Below are 13,946 nucleotides of genomic sequence, written 5' to 3'. Positions count from 1 at the left end.
TGGCCATGGAGTGGTGCTGGTCCAGGGCCAGCCCTGGTGGCCATGGAGTGGTGCTGGTCCAGGGCCAGCCCTGGTGGCCATGGAGTGGCGCTGGGTCCAGGGCCAGCCCTGGTGACCATGAGGAGGTGCTGGGTTCAAGGCCAGCCCTGGTGGCCATGGAGTGGTGCTGGTCCAGGGCCAGCCCTGGTGGCCATGGAGTGGTGCTGGTCCAGGGCCAGCCCTGGTGGCCATGGAGTGGCGCTGGGTCCAGGGCCAGCCCTGGTGACCATGAGGAGGTGCTGGGTTCAAGGCCAGCCCTGGTGGCCATGGAGTGGTGCTGGTCCAGGGCCAGCCCTGGTGGCCATGGAGTGGTGCTGGTCCAGGGCCAGCGCCATGGTCCAGGAGGCCCTTCCCCGGTGGCAGTGCTGTCCCTGCTCCCCAGGTGCACCGGCACACGGCGCTGGCGGCCAACACGCAGTCGCAGCAGAACATCCACACCAGCACGCTGGCCCGCGCCAAGGGCGAGATCCTGCGCGTCATCGAGATCCTCATCGACAAGATGCCCTCCGACGTCGTGGACCTGCTGGTGGAGGTGAGGCCCCCGCCGGGGACGAGGCTGGCTCCGCTCCAGGAGCTGCTTTCCGTGTGGACTTTGGGAGTAGGAAGGATTTGCTTTGTACTGCAGAAACTTTAAATTGTTGGGGAGAATATCCCAAGCTAAAGATGGGCAATCAAAGCCAGGTTGGACACAGCTTGGAACGGCCTGATCTGTTGGGATGGGATGACCTTCAGAACTCGATTGTCAGCTGCTGGTAATTTTTGTTTCCAAGGTGATGGACATCATCATGTACTGCCTGGAAGGATCTTTAGTTAAGAAGAAGGGTCTCCAGGAGTGTTTTCCAGCCATCTGCAGGTGAGCCCTCCTCTGGGAACACTGTGAAGTAAATGATAGGGTCAGCAGCAGGATCTATTTCCTAATTAAGAGTGAAACAGTCTTTTAGGTGACACAACAAAGAGTAAAAGGTGATTTATAAAATGGGAGCATTTCCAGTATCTTTAAAGGTGAATAAATATCCCAGTCATCCTCTTAAACTGGTCCGGCCAATAAATTCTAATAATCACCTGTCGGCCATTACATTTTAATTTAATAACCTATTAAAATATGGGATAGTTTCATGGAAAGAACAATTATCCCGTTGCCAGGCTGGATCCTGATGGAATGATCTTCCTCCTTCCTGATGCTTTAAGTGGCTTTCCTTAAAACATGAAGGGAAGGATAAATGGGAATTAGTGCCCAATCTCCCTATTGCTGTGTATATTTATAGCCATCCAGTATTTTACATTCTCTGCTAATATTTCCTGGTTATAGCCAGTGTAAAAATGATCCAGCACCCAGCGATGGAGAGAGCCCAGGGGGAATTGCCAGCAGGCCATAGCAAGGGGGGGATCTCTGCAGAGATTCCAGGGAAGCACTCTGCAGCATCCCATGGTTAATCCCTCTGATTTTCCCAGTGTTCCCACGCTGGACTGGAGCTGTGTGGCCAAATCCCTGGATCATAGTTCAAGGACGGTGGTCACACCTCAGGGAGGGACACGCTGCCCTGCAAAGCTGCAGCTGAGCTGCAGTTCCCTTTCCCCTGCACAAAAACCAGGGATTCTCTTCCTTCTCTGCTGCTCTTTGTTGGTTTTGCCCCGTGTTTCATCTGCCTTCCTTGCCAGCTGCCATCCTGCAGTGCAGGACGTGTCTCGGACACAGCAGTTGCTGTGGCACTGGGAATCCCCAGGAGCCAGGAGACAAGTCTGAAGGGTGGCTGGTTTGAAGCCCTAAATATGCTCAGCAATGCAGGTTTGGGACTGATTCCAGGTATTCCAGGTGCATTTTGGTAGAGGAAAATTTAGCTGCAAAATTCCAGCACGCTTTGGAATGTGGCTGGCACTTCCACAGGTGTGCTCTCCTGTGATAAGGCACAGTGATATCCCCAAGGATTCAAATCTGCAATTAGGATTTAGGGTCTCTTGGGTTTCAAAGTGGTGAAATTCCTTGGAATTTGCAGCTGCTGGAATTCCAGTAAATGCCTCATAGTCACACTGTGTGTTCAGGACTGTTGCAGCCTTTACTCCAAGGGTGTTCCTGGAGTAGAGAGTGTGTGATGGCCAATTTCCCTCTTCCTTTATCTTTATGCCCATCAGAAACTGATGAGTTTATTTATTTCTCCTTCCACTTCCCTTCCTTTCTGTGTGACTTTCATGGGCAATGCCCTCTGTCACACAGAGGATGGGCACTTTGACAGTTTTACTGAGGTGTTCCAGCACAGGGAGGGCACACCCATGGCCATCAGGGAGCTGGTGGTTATCCCATAGATTATTCCCAAATAACTAAATAAATCTGATGGGTAAATCTCATCAGGTTCCATGGTAACATCAGCTGGTTTTGAGCAATGCCAGGTGTTAGACTGGCAGCGAGTGCATCTTTAAATCACCTCTGAGTTCCAGCCCTTAGTGAGTCCCAGATGGGTGTGATGTGCCAGCCCCAGCTCTCTGTGGCACCCCAGATGGGTGTGATGTGCCAGCCCCAGCCCAGTGGCACCCCAGATGTGCCAGCCCCAGCCCAGATGGGTGTGACGTGCCAGCCCCAGCTCTCCGTGCCCGTTGTTGTGCCCCCAGGTTCTACATGGTGAGTTACTACGAGCGCAGCCACCGCATCGCCGTGGGCGCCCGCCACGGCTCCGTGGCCCTCTACGACATCCGCACGGGCAAGTGCCAGGTGAGAGCGGCTGGGCTGACCAAAGGGACCCCCGGGATAATTAGGACAGGTCCTCTTCAGGGTTAATTGCTACTCAAGAGATACAAAATATTTCCAGATAGATTACTGTGTGCAGCACCATCTATTGGATACAGATTCCTGCCTCCGATTTTATACGTAATTTCTCACAAAGGCAGATTTTTGTGGCTGCTCAAAAACATGGAATAACTTGAAAAAGCTGTGCCAATGGAGAAAAGCTCAGGGTTTTAATTTCCTTTCCTGTGAGGGGTTTTGAGATCCTGAAAAGCATTTTGGGTTTGGTTTTTTTCCCCTTTTAATTTTTTTAAGAAAGATGGTTGTAGGAACTGACTGAGAAATTACTTGGGATGATCAATAGGATGATGGATATCAAAAATCCCCCCTTATTAACAAAAAATAAACCAGCATTTATCTAGGGTGGGGTTTCCCCTCAGTAAAATTTACTATGTTAGTAGACTGTATTATGACTATTCCAAATGCAAACACAGAATCCATTTTTCCATAAGTCCATATCCAAGCAGGTTCTTTCTCCTCCTCCTCCCATGAAATGAGTTTGTGACCCCTCCCTGGGTGTTGCTGCTGGCTCCATGGGGTGTTTGGGGCCGGGCAGCGCCCTTCCCATGGCCATTGATCTGTCCTTCAGCTGCCGGCTGCTCCCGGAGCTCCCAGGGCTGGGTGTTGATTATTCATTCCCACAGCAGCTCACAGGGTATTGACCCAGAGCCGCTCGCTGCAATGGCTCTGCTCCTCACCCATCTCCATGATGCTCCTGATAAACTGCCTGGGAGCTCCGTGCCTCTGGGAGCCAGCCCGTCCTCAGCCAGGCCTTCTCCCTCTGGGAGCAGCTCCTCCTCAGCAGGGCACCATGGAGGGTCCATGCCCTGCACTCAGGTGCTGTCCCACACGGCAGCACCAGCACCAGCAGCAGCCTTCTGTATTCCCCCTCCATGTTCCCCCTTGCACAATCCTGCTCCGTGTTCCCCCTCGCACAATCCCGCTCCGTGTTCCCCCTCGCACAATCCTGCTCCGTGTTCCCCCTCACACAATCCCGCTCCATGTTCCCCCTCACACAATCCCACTCCATGTTCCCCCTCACACAATCCCCCTCCATGTTCCCCCTCACACAGTCCCGCTCCATGTTCCCCCTCACACAATCCCGCTCCATGTTCCCCCTCACACAATCCCGCTCCATGTTCCCCCTCACACAATCCCGCTCCATGTTCCCCCTCACACAATCCCCCTCATACATTTCTGTTCCCTATTTCCCCTCACTCACTGCTCCTCCATATTCCCCTCACACAATCCTGCTCCATATTCCCTCTCACACATTCCTGCTCCATGTTCCCCCTCCATATTCCCCCTCACATATTCCTCCTCCATATTCCCCCTCCATATTCCCCCTCATATTCCTCCTCATATTCCCCCTCTGTATTCCTCCTCCATATTTCCCCTCACACAATCCTGCTCCATATTCCCCCTCATATTCCTCCTCCATATTCCTCCTCCATGTTCCCCCTCCCACATTCCCCCTCAGAGATTACAGGGATTCCATTCTGAAGCTCCGAATTCCTCCTGAACTAGCTCCATTTGAATTTTGGGAATAAGCAGCAGCAGTATTTGCTGTGGGATCCGTGCTTTCCCAGCTGGGGCAGCAGTGGGTTTGGGCAGGTTCTTTAGCTCCTGAAAAGCCTGGACAGGTGGGAGCTCAGGCTCTGAGCGAGGGTTTCCCTGCTGGCTGGGGAGTGAGCCAGCCCCTGGAGGATCCAGTTCCCCACAGGGCTCAGGTATGATTTTATCCTGGTGTTTTTCCTGGAGCACAGGATCAAACTGTGCCTGCCGTTCCACAGCCAGATCCCTGCCCGGGCTGTCCGCGGGGCTGTCCCTGCGCGTGGCTCTCCCGGCGGGCTGGGGAGCCCAGGCTGTGCTGCTCCTGAGCTCCATCCCTTTGCTGGGCGGCTCTCCGGCCATTCCAGCAGGATTTGGAGCTCTCCTGTCTCAGGTGAGGCAGAGGTTAAACTCGAGCAGCTTCCCAAAAAGAAGGTGGAGCTTCCCTGCGCACCTCTGAGCTGCAGCACAATCCGATGATGACTATCGATCCCTTCCTCCCTCCCTCCCCAGCTTTTCCCTGGCTCTGGCAGTCCTGCTCCAGCGGGGCTCCATCTTGATCAGGGCTGAGATGAGATCTGGGATTTGATAAAGATAATTGATGCTGCACAGGGAATTGGAAAACAGTTCTGAGAGCAGCAGCTCCACCTGGAAATGTGCCCTTTGTTTGCCCAGCTCGGAGCCCCACGGCCACAGCCCAGCCAGGCACACGGGATTAAACACAAATGGCAATTTTTATCCCAAAATAAACCACTTGGATTAATAATTACAGCTGTAATTCATCTATAACAATACTAAAAGGATTAGGCAACAGGATTAAGGTATTGTTGAGCACAAGCTCTGTTTGCCCAATTAAACACTAAAATAATATTAAATTCCAACCAAATTATTAATATTTTGTATAAGATTCCTAATTACCAACACACAGCTAAAAATCCTGCACTTAAAGGTGCAGTAACACAGGAAAATGCTGATGCCATAAATACTATTTTACATCAAATTAAACACTAAAATGAGGCTGGAGAGAGAGATTGCAGGTAACTGAATTTTAGGATACCTGATAGCTGCTTTTGGGATGATGGGAAAATATTCATATTTTCCCAGGTAAATTCTTGCTGAGTACCAGAGTCTGGCCCAAAACCCCCCAATTAATTCCTCAGTACAGGTTCTTTAATTATCTTCTTTTCCTTTACGACCGTATTTGGGTCTATAAGGAGAGACTCTGAAATATTCCATTTTTATTGATTAAATCTTGGGATTCATCATAAATATTTAGAGCTGCATTTCAGAAATACATGTAATTTTTGTACCTAAAACCTGGGTCATTTGCACCGGAAGATTAAAGGGAAACATAAGTTATTTTGGGTTTATTTCAAAGCAAAAACTACTTTTAAGCCTGGGCTGGAATCAATACTGTTTGGTCCTGGGTCCTTCCAGAATTAAAATCCCAGCAATCCGAGCATTAATTGGATTGTGCAGGGCTGATTTTATTTCAGTCCTGGATGCCTTGGCAAAGTTTGATTTATGTGGAAGGCAGAAAAGGATTTAATATTCCATTTGGAATGAATTGTGGCTTGGCTTAATTAATTACAGGGTAGAAGATGCTGTTCTTGAAAACAGTGCTTTAAAGGTGTTTATCCTGCGCTCCACAGCTGCATTTCCAGGTCATGGAAAGCACATCCTGAAATTTCCGAGAAAAGGGAATTCCTGAGTGTAACCCCAACTAGATAAAGGCCTTTTCTAAACACAGAAATAACAGAGGAAGGGATTTTCATTGATTTATGTATGAATCAAATTATTAAAGGTGCTGAAACCCGTGTGGGTTCATAGAGATTTCCCTTACATTGCTCCAAAAATAGGGATTTCTTGTGAAAGGCGTGGTGGGACCATTTTGTATTTATGAATATAAAATTGATCCGGTGTTTACATCACCTTTAGTGGCACGGAGCAGTTCAGTGGAGACTTTCCCAAGCGCTGGGTTTGGGGTTGGGTGTCTGGGATTTCTGCAGCGGGCGCTCCCAGGAGTGCTCCCTTCCCATTCAAGCCCTGGCAGAGGGAAGCTGGAAGCAGCTGCTTCACTTCCTGGTGGAAAACACAAGCTAAGAGCACAGAAATCCTGGCTGGGAAGGATTAGCATCAATTAGAGAAGCGCTTCCTTTAAATAACAAAGCAGCTGGATTCCCTGAAGGATTTGTACTTCTTGGAACGTGTTCCAGGAGTAAAAAGAGCAACAAGTGTGCTGCTCCTATTGATTTCTACCTTTGTCTCACCAAAACATATTTTATTGACAAGTGTTCCGTGCTTGTTAAGTGCTAAAGAGCGGGATGGGGCTAAACTAATTAACTGTGGGGATCCCATTAAAGAGAGAGATCCGGGGTTCACCCACCTTTTCCACCAGGAATAAATGAATATCTTAATGGATTGTTAATATATCAGGCTCATTCCAGGTGCACGCCCCGAGCAGGGCTTTTAATAACCTGGGCATGGGCACAGAAGCCCTGCTAATGGGGTTTTGCTAGTGCTGGTCCAGGAGGGAATGGGATTTTCCAGGAGAAAATCATGTGGCACCTTGGATTTCATACATACAGACTTGGGCTTTTTGATGCTTTTTGGGGAGCTGCCGTGGGAGAGGAGCTCTCTGGGGAGGCATTTCCGCGGGGGGCTGTTGTTTTGGGGCTGCCAGCTGCTGGCTGTCCCTCATTCCCGTTGTGTGCCCTGTTCCCAGACTATCCATGGCCACAAGGGGCCCATCACTGCCGTGGCGTTCGCCCCCGACGGCCGCTACCTGGCCACCTACTCCAACTCCGACAGCCACCTCTGCTTCTGGCAGGTGAGCACACCTGCGGGCTTTGTCCCTTCTTTACAGCATTTCCAGCAGGGAGAAAATCCCCACGGAGGGCAGGTCACAGCGGGGCTGGGCTTGGAGCAGCCTGGGCTGGTGGAATGAGCTGGTCCTTGAAACCCCTCCCAGCCCAGACACAAGGGGTTAAACAACCTCTGTGCAGTTCTCAAATGTGACCTCGTGCGCTGGTGATTTTTCCCTTCCGTGTCCTGTTTGGCACGATTATTAATGCAGGAAAATCAGGCACATTAGTCATCCTAAAAGGGTTATTACTCAGGATGATTTAAATTGTGAAAATGTCAGCGGGGCTCGCACGCTGCCGGCCCGGATGCCGTGATTTACACCCTGACACGGGAGAGCTGGGACAAGGGTGGCTGGGACAGGGCGCTGCTCGGGATTCAGGGCATGGCAGTGAAACACCCGGGGTTTGCTGGGCACAGAAACCCCAGGCTGCCACGCTTGTGGGGGCATGGAGAGTTTGGAGCTGGCACCAGCAGTGCTCAGCCTGTTTCCCAAGAGTGGAAGCCAGCAGACCCCTGGAGGTGTCCAAGGGTAGACAGGGCTTGGAGAGCATAGCGGGGACGGCCGGGTGGGCTCTGAGGTCCCTCCCACCCAAAAGAGCCCCTGCTCCTCAGCGCAGCCTCTTGCTGGGCCGCACGGGCAGTGTCAGAGCCCGGCCCCCGTGCTCTCTGTGCTGTGGGGACCCTCGGGGCCGGGCTGAGGCAGGCTGTGTCCCCAGATGAACACCTCCCTGCTGGGGAGCATCGGCATGCTGAACTCGGCGCCCCAGCTGCGCTGCGTCAAGACGTACCAGGTGCCACCGGTGCAGCCGGCCTCGCCCGGCTCGCACACCGCGCTGCGCCTGGCCCGCCTCATCTGGACCTCCAACCGCAACATCATCCTCATGGCCCACGACGGCAGGGAGCACCGCTTCATGGTCTAGGTGAGAGCAGGGAGCTGCATGGCCTGGGTGAGAGCAGGGAGCTTCATGGTCTGGGTGAGAGCAGGGAGCTGCATGGCCTGGGTGAGAGCAGGGAGCATGGCTGCATGGTCTGGGTGAGCATGGGCACAGGGAGCTTCATGGCCTGGGTGAGCATGGGCACAGGGAGCACGGCTGCATGGCCTGGGTGAGCCTGCCCGGGCACCAGGAGCTGTGCCAGAACTGTGCCAGGGAGCACCGGGACCTGGGAAGAGCCTGCCAGGGTCTGACGGGATCAGCCGGGATCTGAGGGGATCAGGCAGCATCTGAGGGGATCAGCCAGGATCTGAGGGGATCAGCTGGGATCTGAGGGGATCATCCGGGATATGAGGGGATCAGCCGGGATATGAGGGAATCCTGCCAGGATCTGAGGGATCCCTGCCCAGATGTGAAGGATCCCTGCCCAGGGTCTGAGGGGTCCCTGCCCAGGGTCTGAGGGGTCCCTGCCCAGCTGTGAGGGATCCCTGCCCAGCTGTGAGGGATCCCTGCCCAGGGTCTGAGGGATCCCTGCCCAGGATCTGAGGGATCCCTGCCCAGCTGTGAGGGATCCCTGCCCAGCTGTGCGGGATCCCTGCCCAGCTGTGCGGGAGCCCTGCCCAGCTGTGGGGGCTGACCCGTCTTTGCCGGCCGGCCGGTGGCACTGACAGCCTTTCCGTGCCTCCAGCAGGAGAGGGCGCGGGGGCGCTCCGGGCAGAGCGGGATCAGGATGCAGGAGCAGGAGCGGCTCCTCCCGAAGCCGGCTGAGCCCGGCCCCGCGGCGCTGGATGTCACCCGACCCCTTTTCCCTGCGGAGCCTCCCAGAATGTCAGTGTTTACCAAAAAGGCTCGTGTTTACATGGACGTGCTCCTGGTGACCGCGCAGTGCTGTCCCCAGAGCCAGGCACCTGCCTGGGAATGGGGCTGGAATGTGGGGCCGTGGCCTGTGCCGATCCTCCTTCCTCGGGGGATTGGAAGTGCTGCTGTGCCCAGGCCCGAAGGAAAAATGATAATACACGTGTAAATAAATAATTTAAAAATCCTGTTCAATGGCAGACTTGGAAAAAAGCAGTATTTATATAGAAAGGTGGTTTTTGCCACCAGTGCAGGTATTTATTTAAATAAAGGACAAAGGGGGCCATTTTGAAGGGAAAAATTATCAAAATTAGGGAAAAAATGAATTATTGACTGGATGTACTGAAATATTTCCTTCAGTAGGAATATTCCTGTGTGACACCCGCTGTGACTGTGTTTCCTTCTTACATATCTGATTCTGTGGAATATTTTGTGTGAAATTTTCTGTTTTCTGCTCATGGGAAAGAGAAAAAATCTCTCAAATCCTTTTATTTCAGTATCTCTCTTTGTGCAGCTTTTCCTTGGCTGCAGAGCTCGGACCTGAGGCTGGCACTACCTGCTAAGCTAAACATGGTACTTGTTCCAAAAGTGAAGGAATTCATTCTTCACATGGCTCCAAAAGAGGAAACAGATGAGTTTTATTCCGCTTTGGGTGATCTGTGTAGTGCCCAGGTGGGATTTGCAGCCCAGAAGCTCCATATCTGTGTGCTGCTCCCGTCAGGAGGCTCAGAGCCTGAGCAGGGTTGAACCCAGGCTGCTGAGGTGGGTCTGTGCCAGGGCTGTGCCCATCCCTGCTGCCAGCTTTGCGTGCCCTTGGCGCTGCTTGGCCTCATCCCTGTGCGTGTGCAGGTGTCCCTGGATGGGGGGGGGACGAAGTCACCCTGGGATGGTCCCAGCGTCTGCTTCTCCACCAACCCCTGCCCTCTGTGGATCAACATTCCTGGTGTAAATTTGCTTGTGGAATAAAACTGGACTGAAACGCGTTGGTTTGTGTGGGTGTCAGTGATCTCCTGCTGATGGTTCTTTGCCCACTCATCAGGAATCTCAATTTCCCCCGTTTCCTTTGGAATGAGAGCAGAATCCTGCAATGGTTTGGGTTGGAAGGATAGTAAGAAATCCTGTAGGAAACTTCACCAGCATTAATACTTTTGTCTGAACAGCAACAAAAAAAACCTCATGAAAAATCTGGAAGGGAGCCTCCGGTGTGATAAATTGACACTCGGTCCAGCGGTTGCCTGGAGCGCGCTTTGAAGCGGGAGAGGCTCCTGGGGAACTTCCCCCTCTCTCTGATGTCTGAAAATTAAAAATTAATCCGCTATGAAAAATTAAAAGGTGAAACTTTCTGCTCTTTCAGCAGCAGAGCTTTTGGAATGCTGATGTGGGGCTTGGAATGGAGGCTGAGTGACATCTCCGGGAACATCACCGTGGGCTGGTGCATTCTAATATCAGATTTTAATTGATTTTTGTGAATTGGAAACCTGTTTGCAAGGACTGGAGATGCTTAAAAAGGGGTAAATATTTATTTATTGATGTAAATAACCTTAAACAGGCATTTACTCACTCCTGCAGAGCTACTCACAGTTTACAACACAGTGAAAGGAGACCGATGCTTCCAGCTTGGAAGTGATGCTGGAATCTGCACTCCTTGCAAGGTTTAACAATAAAAGAATGGATTCAGGCAGAAAACAGGTTAGAATGCACTTTAGTCGAGGAGCAGGCAGCAGAGATGGTGCTGCTGCTGGTGCCTCGAGGCAGGAGGGAGAGGGTGGGGAGAGGGACGGCCCCAGGGTGGCAGAGGGGTTTCCTTGGCCCTGCCGGGCTGTTTGTGCAGCACGGGTCTGTGTTCTGTGGGGCACGGAGGGGAATCCCTGTCCTCCTGAGGAGAGCAGGACAGCCTGTGCTCCGGAGGCGAGGATGCCTGCTGAGCTGGAAGGAATGGGAGCCCCAGTCCAGGGTGTGCAGTGGAGTCAGGGACTCAGCCAAGCCGAAAGCGGCTGTGTCCCAGCCCGGGCACGCCAGGGAGCCTGGGGAGAGCAGAGATCAGCTCCCATCAAGTGCATTGGCTTGGAAAATGGGGAAGGTTTGGGGTCAGGCGCAGACGGTCCCGGGGGAAGCTCTGCCAGGGGAAATGGGAAGAGCTGCAGCCGCCTCTGCTGTGATTGCTCCTTTCAGAGTCAATTTTCTGTGGGTTTCAGTTGTCCAGAGCCGTCACCTGCTCCTGGCTGTGGGAGGGGGGTACAGAATCCTGGAGTCCTGGAGTGGTTTGGGCTGGAAGGGACCTTAAAGCTCAGCCAGTTCCAGCCCCTGCCACAGGCAGGGACACAGCTCAGGATAGCAGATTCCCTAATGGAATTCTGTCAGACACACGGCGGGGGCACTGGGAAGGAGGAGAATGAGACTTGTGCACTCAGAACCACACACTGCCCATCAGGGACAGCTTAGGCATTCCCTCTGCAGTGCTGGGGCTTATTCTGTGTGAGGGACCAGACCTGCCTGCCCCAACGGCCCAGCAGGACTGGATGGTCCTTTCCAAGCCAAACCGTGCAGGGACTCAGCAGGGTGTGGGTCACCTCCTTCCAGGATGGATCTGGAGCCCACCTGCAGAGGCAGCTGGCAGCAAAGCTTACCTGGGCAGCACTTCTGGGATGCAGGGAATCCTCTGTGCCTGGGTCCTGTCCCGTGGGATGTGGGTTCCAGCTCAGAGGTCCCAGTCCTGAGGGATTAAAAGAGATTAAACAGCTTTTTCTCCCAAACTGGAGGTTTGGATAGTTAACTGCTCCTGAACATGGGAGCTGGAAATGGTCACCCTCCATCTACACCAGATTCCTTCTGCTGCTCTCCTTGGCTGTCCCTGCAGGGAAAACACACATGGAGGGTAACAGATACTCCCTCTTTTTGGTAAAACACTGCATTATTGCACCCAAACTGCTTGGAGCAGCCTCAGCCAAAGGGGGTGCCTGAGGGGACAAGGACAGGGAGCCCCTGCTGGGGGACATGGAGCCCTGGTGGATGGATGGAATGCTGTGCCCTGCTGGGAAGGTGCCCGGGCTGGCACTGCTGGGGGACATGGAGCCCTGGTGGATGGATGGAATGCTGTGCCCTGCTGGGAAGGTGCCCGGGCTGGCACTGCTGGGGGACATGGAGCCCTGGTGGATGGATGGAATGCTGTGCCCTGCTGGGAAGGTGCCCGGGCTGGCACTGCTGGGGGACATGGAGCCCTGGTGGATGGATGGATGGATGGATGGATGGATGGATGGATGGATGGATGGATGGATGGATGGATGGATGGAATGCTGTGCCCTGCTGGGAAGGTGCCCGGGGAGCCCCTGCTGGGGGACATGGAGCCCTGGTGGATGGATGGATGGAATGCTGTGCCCTGCTGGGAAGGTGCCCAGGGAGCCCCCCCAGCTGCTCCTCGGAGCATCTTGTCCAGCTCTGCTAAGGATTTAAACACCCGTTGGAATTAATCTGCTGGATAAAACCTTTTCTTCATAGTCTTCATTAATCACCCGTCCTTCCCGTAGATCCTTGCAGGAAAATAGATTTTTAAACCTGTCAGCTGTGGTTTTGTGGGATTCATTTCGTGCCTGCTCTGTCTGTTCTCCTGCACTGCCGGGGAGGAGGGAGACAATTAAAAACTCTGGGTGCTCCTTGCTGCACCGAGCCCGGAGCTGGGAATTATGTAACCACTGGGTGGGCTGGGGGCATTAAATACAGAGTTTGGGTCGGGGACTTTGGGTTTCCCGGCAAGCCAGGAGATTGGCAGGGCTGAAAATCCGTCCCGAGCCGCCTCCCTGGGACAGCGGCGGATCTGGGAAGGGGAGGGAGGCTCCGGGGCTGGCGGCGGCACTCGCACAGCTCGCCCGAAGCTCATCCCCGATATCGAGCTCACGGAGGGCAGGTTTCCATCCAAACCAGCCCGGCCCGTCCCTGGCATCAATAATGGATGGAGGCGGAACTGCCGCGCCCGAGGAGGAAACACTTCCAGGAAAGGCGGCAGAGGAGCCCCCGGGGAGCGGCGCGGAGGGAGCGCGGCTGTCGCTCCCTAACGGAGCCGAGCAATTAGCGCGGCTCTGCCGGGAAGGGCGGCGGCGCTGCCAGCCCTGCCGAGCGCGGGAGGGGCTGCCAGCCTCGGGGGGCTGCTGGGGACCTGCCGGGACCCCGGGGCGCGCAGGGCACACAGAGGGACCCAGGGCACTCAGAGGGAGTCAGGGCACCCCGAGGGAGCCAGGGCATGCAGGGCACACAGAGGGACCCAGGACATGCAGGGCACCCCGAGGGACCCAGGGCACTCAGAGGGAGCCAGGGCATGCAGAGCACACAGAGGGACCCAGGGCACCCCGAGGGAGCCAGGGCATGCAGGGCACTCAGAGGGACCCAGGGCACTCAGAGGGACCCAGGACATGCAGGGCACCCCGAGGGACCCAGGGCACTCAGAGGGAGCCAGGGCATGCAGAGCACACAGAGGGACCCAGGACACTCGGCACTCAGAGGGACCCAGGGCACCCCGAGGATGCAGCCGTGGATGAAGCAGCACTGGCAGAGCAGCAGTGCCGTGCTCTCCCCTGTTCCCACAGCAGGGACCGAGTCCAGCCCCAGGCCGAGCTGTTTGCCCTGTTTGAACACGGGCCAAGGGGTAAAATGCAGATTTGTTTATTCTGGTTTAGCCCCCAGAGGAAGGGGAGGGAATAAGGAGCACATTCCTGGCTGGGAGGGCGGGCAGGCCCTGGCACAGGTGCCCAGAGCAGCTGTGGCTGCCCCTGGGTCCCTGGCAGTGCCCCAGACCAGGCTGGGACAGTGGGAGGTGTCCCTGCCATGGCAGAGCTGGCACTGGATGGGCTCTAAGCTCCTTTCCAACCCAAGCCATCCCAGAATTCTGTGACTTGCAGCACAGCCCACAGGCTGGCAGAACATCACCCCACGGGGAG

At 54.3% G+C, this 13,946-nt stretch overlaps 1 protein-coding gene across 2 annotated transcripts in view; it reads left to right on the top strand.

The window, feature by feature from the left end:
- WDR7 (WD repeat domain 7) overlaps positions 1-10,001 on the top strand; it is a 43,872-nt gene extending 33,871 nt beyond the window's left edge. Inside the window, exons 24-29 of one of the 2 annotated variants that reach the window (XM_066569929.1) lie at positions 422-571; positions 810-892; positions 2,644-2,743; positions 7,092-7,196; positions 7,948-8,151; positions 8,855-10,001. In XM_066569929.1, coding sequence (XP_066426026.1) covers positions 422-571; positions 810-892; positions 2,644-2,743; positions 7,092-7,196; positions 7,948-8,151 — 642 coding nt within the window. In that variant the 3' untranslated portion in view covers positions 8,855-10,001. Of the gene's footprint in view, positions 1-421; positions 572-809; positions 893-2,643; positions 2,744-7,091; positions 7,197-7,947; positions 8,152-8,851 lie in introns of both variants that reach the window. The other variant, XM_066569930.1, reaches the window with a different exon arrangement.
- The last annotated feature ends 3,945 nt before the right edge of the window (positions 10,002-13,946 follow it).

The sequence above is a fragment of the Molothrus aeneus genome (genome assembly GCF_037042795.1).
Source record: "Molothrus aeneus isolate 106 chromosome Z unlocalized genomic scaffold, BPBGC_Maene_1.0 scaffold_55, whole genome shotgun sequence".
In the NCBI taxonomy this organism is placed as follows: Eukaryota; Metazoa; Chordata; class Aves; order Passeriformes; family Icteridae; genus Molothrus; species Molothrus aeneus.
The sequence above is the reverse complement of the archived record's forward strand: the minus strand, read 5'-3'. Positions and strand labels throughout refer to the sequence as shown.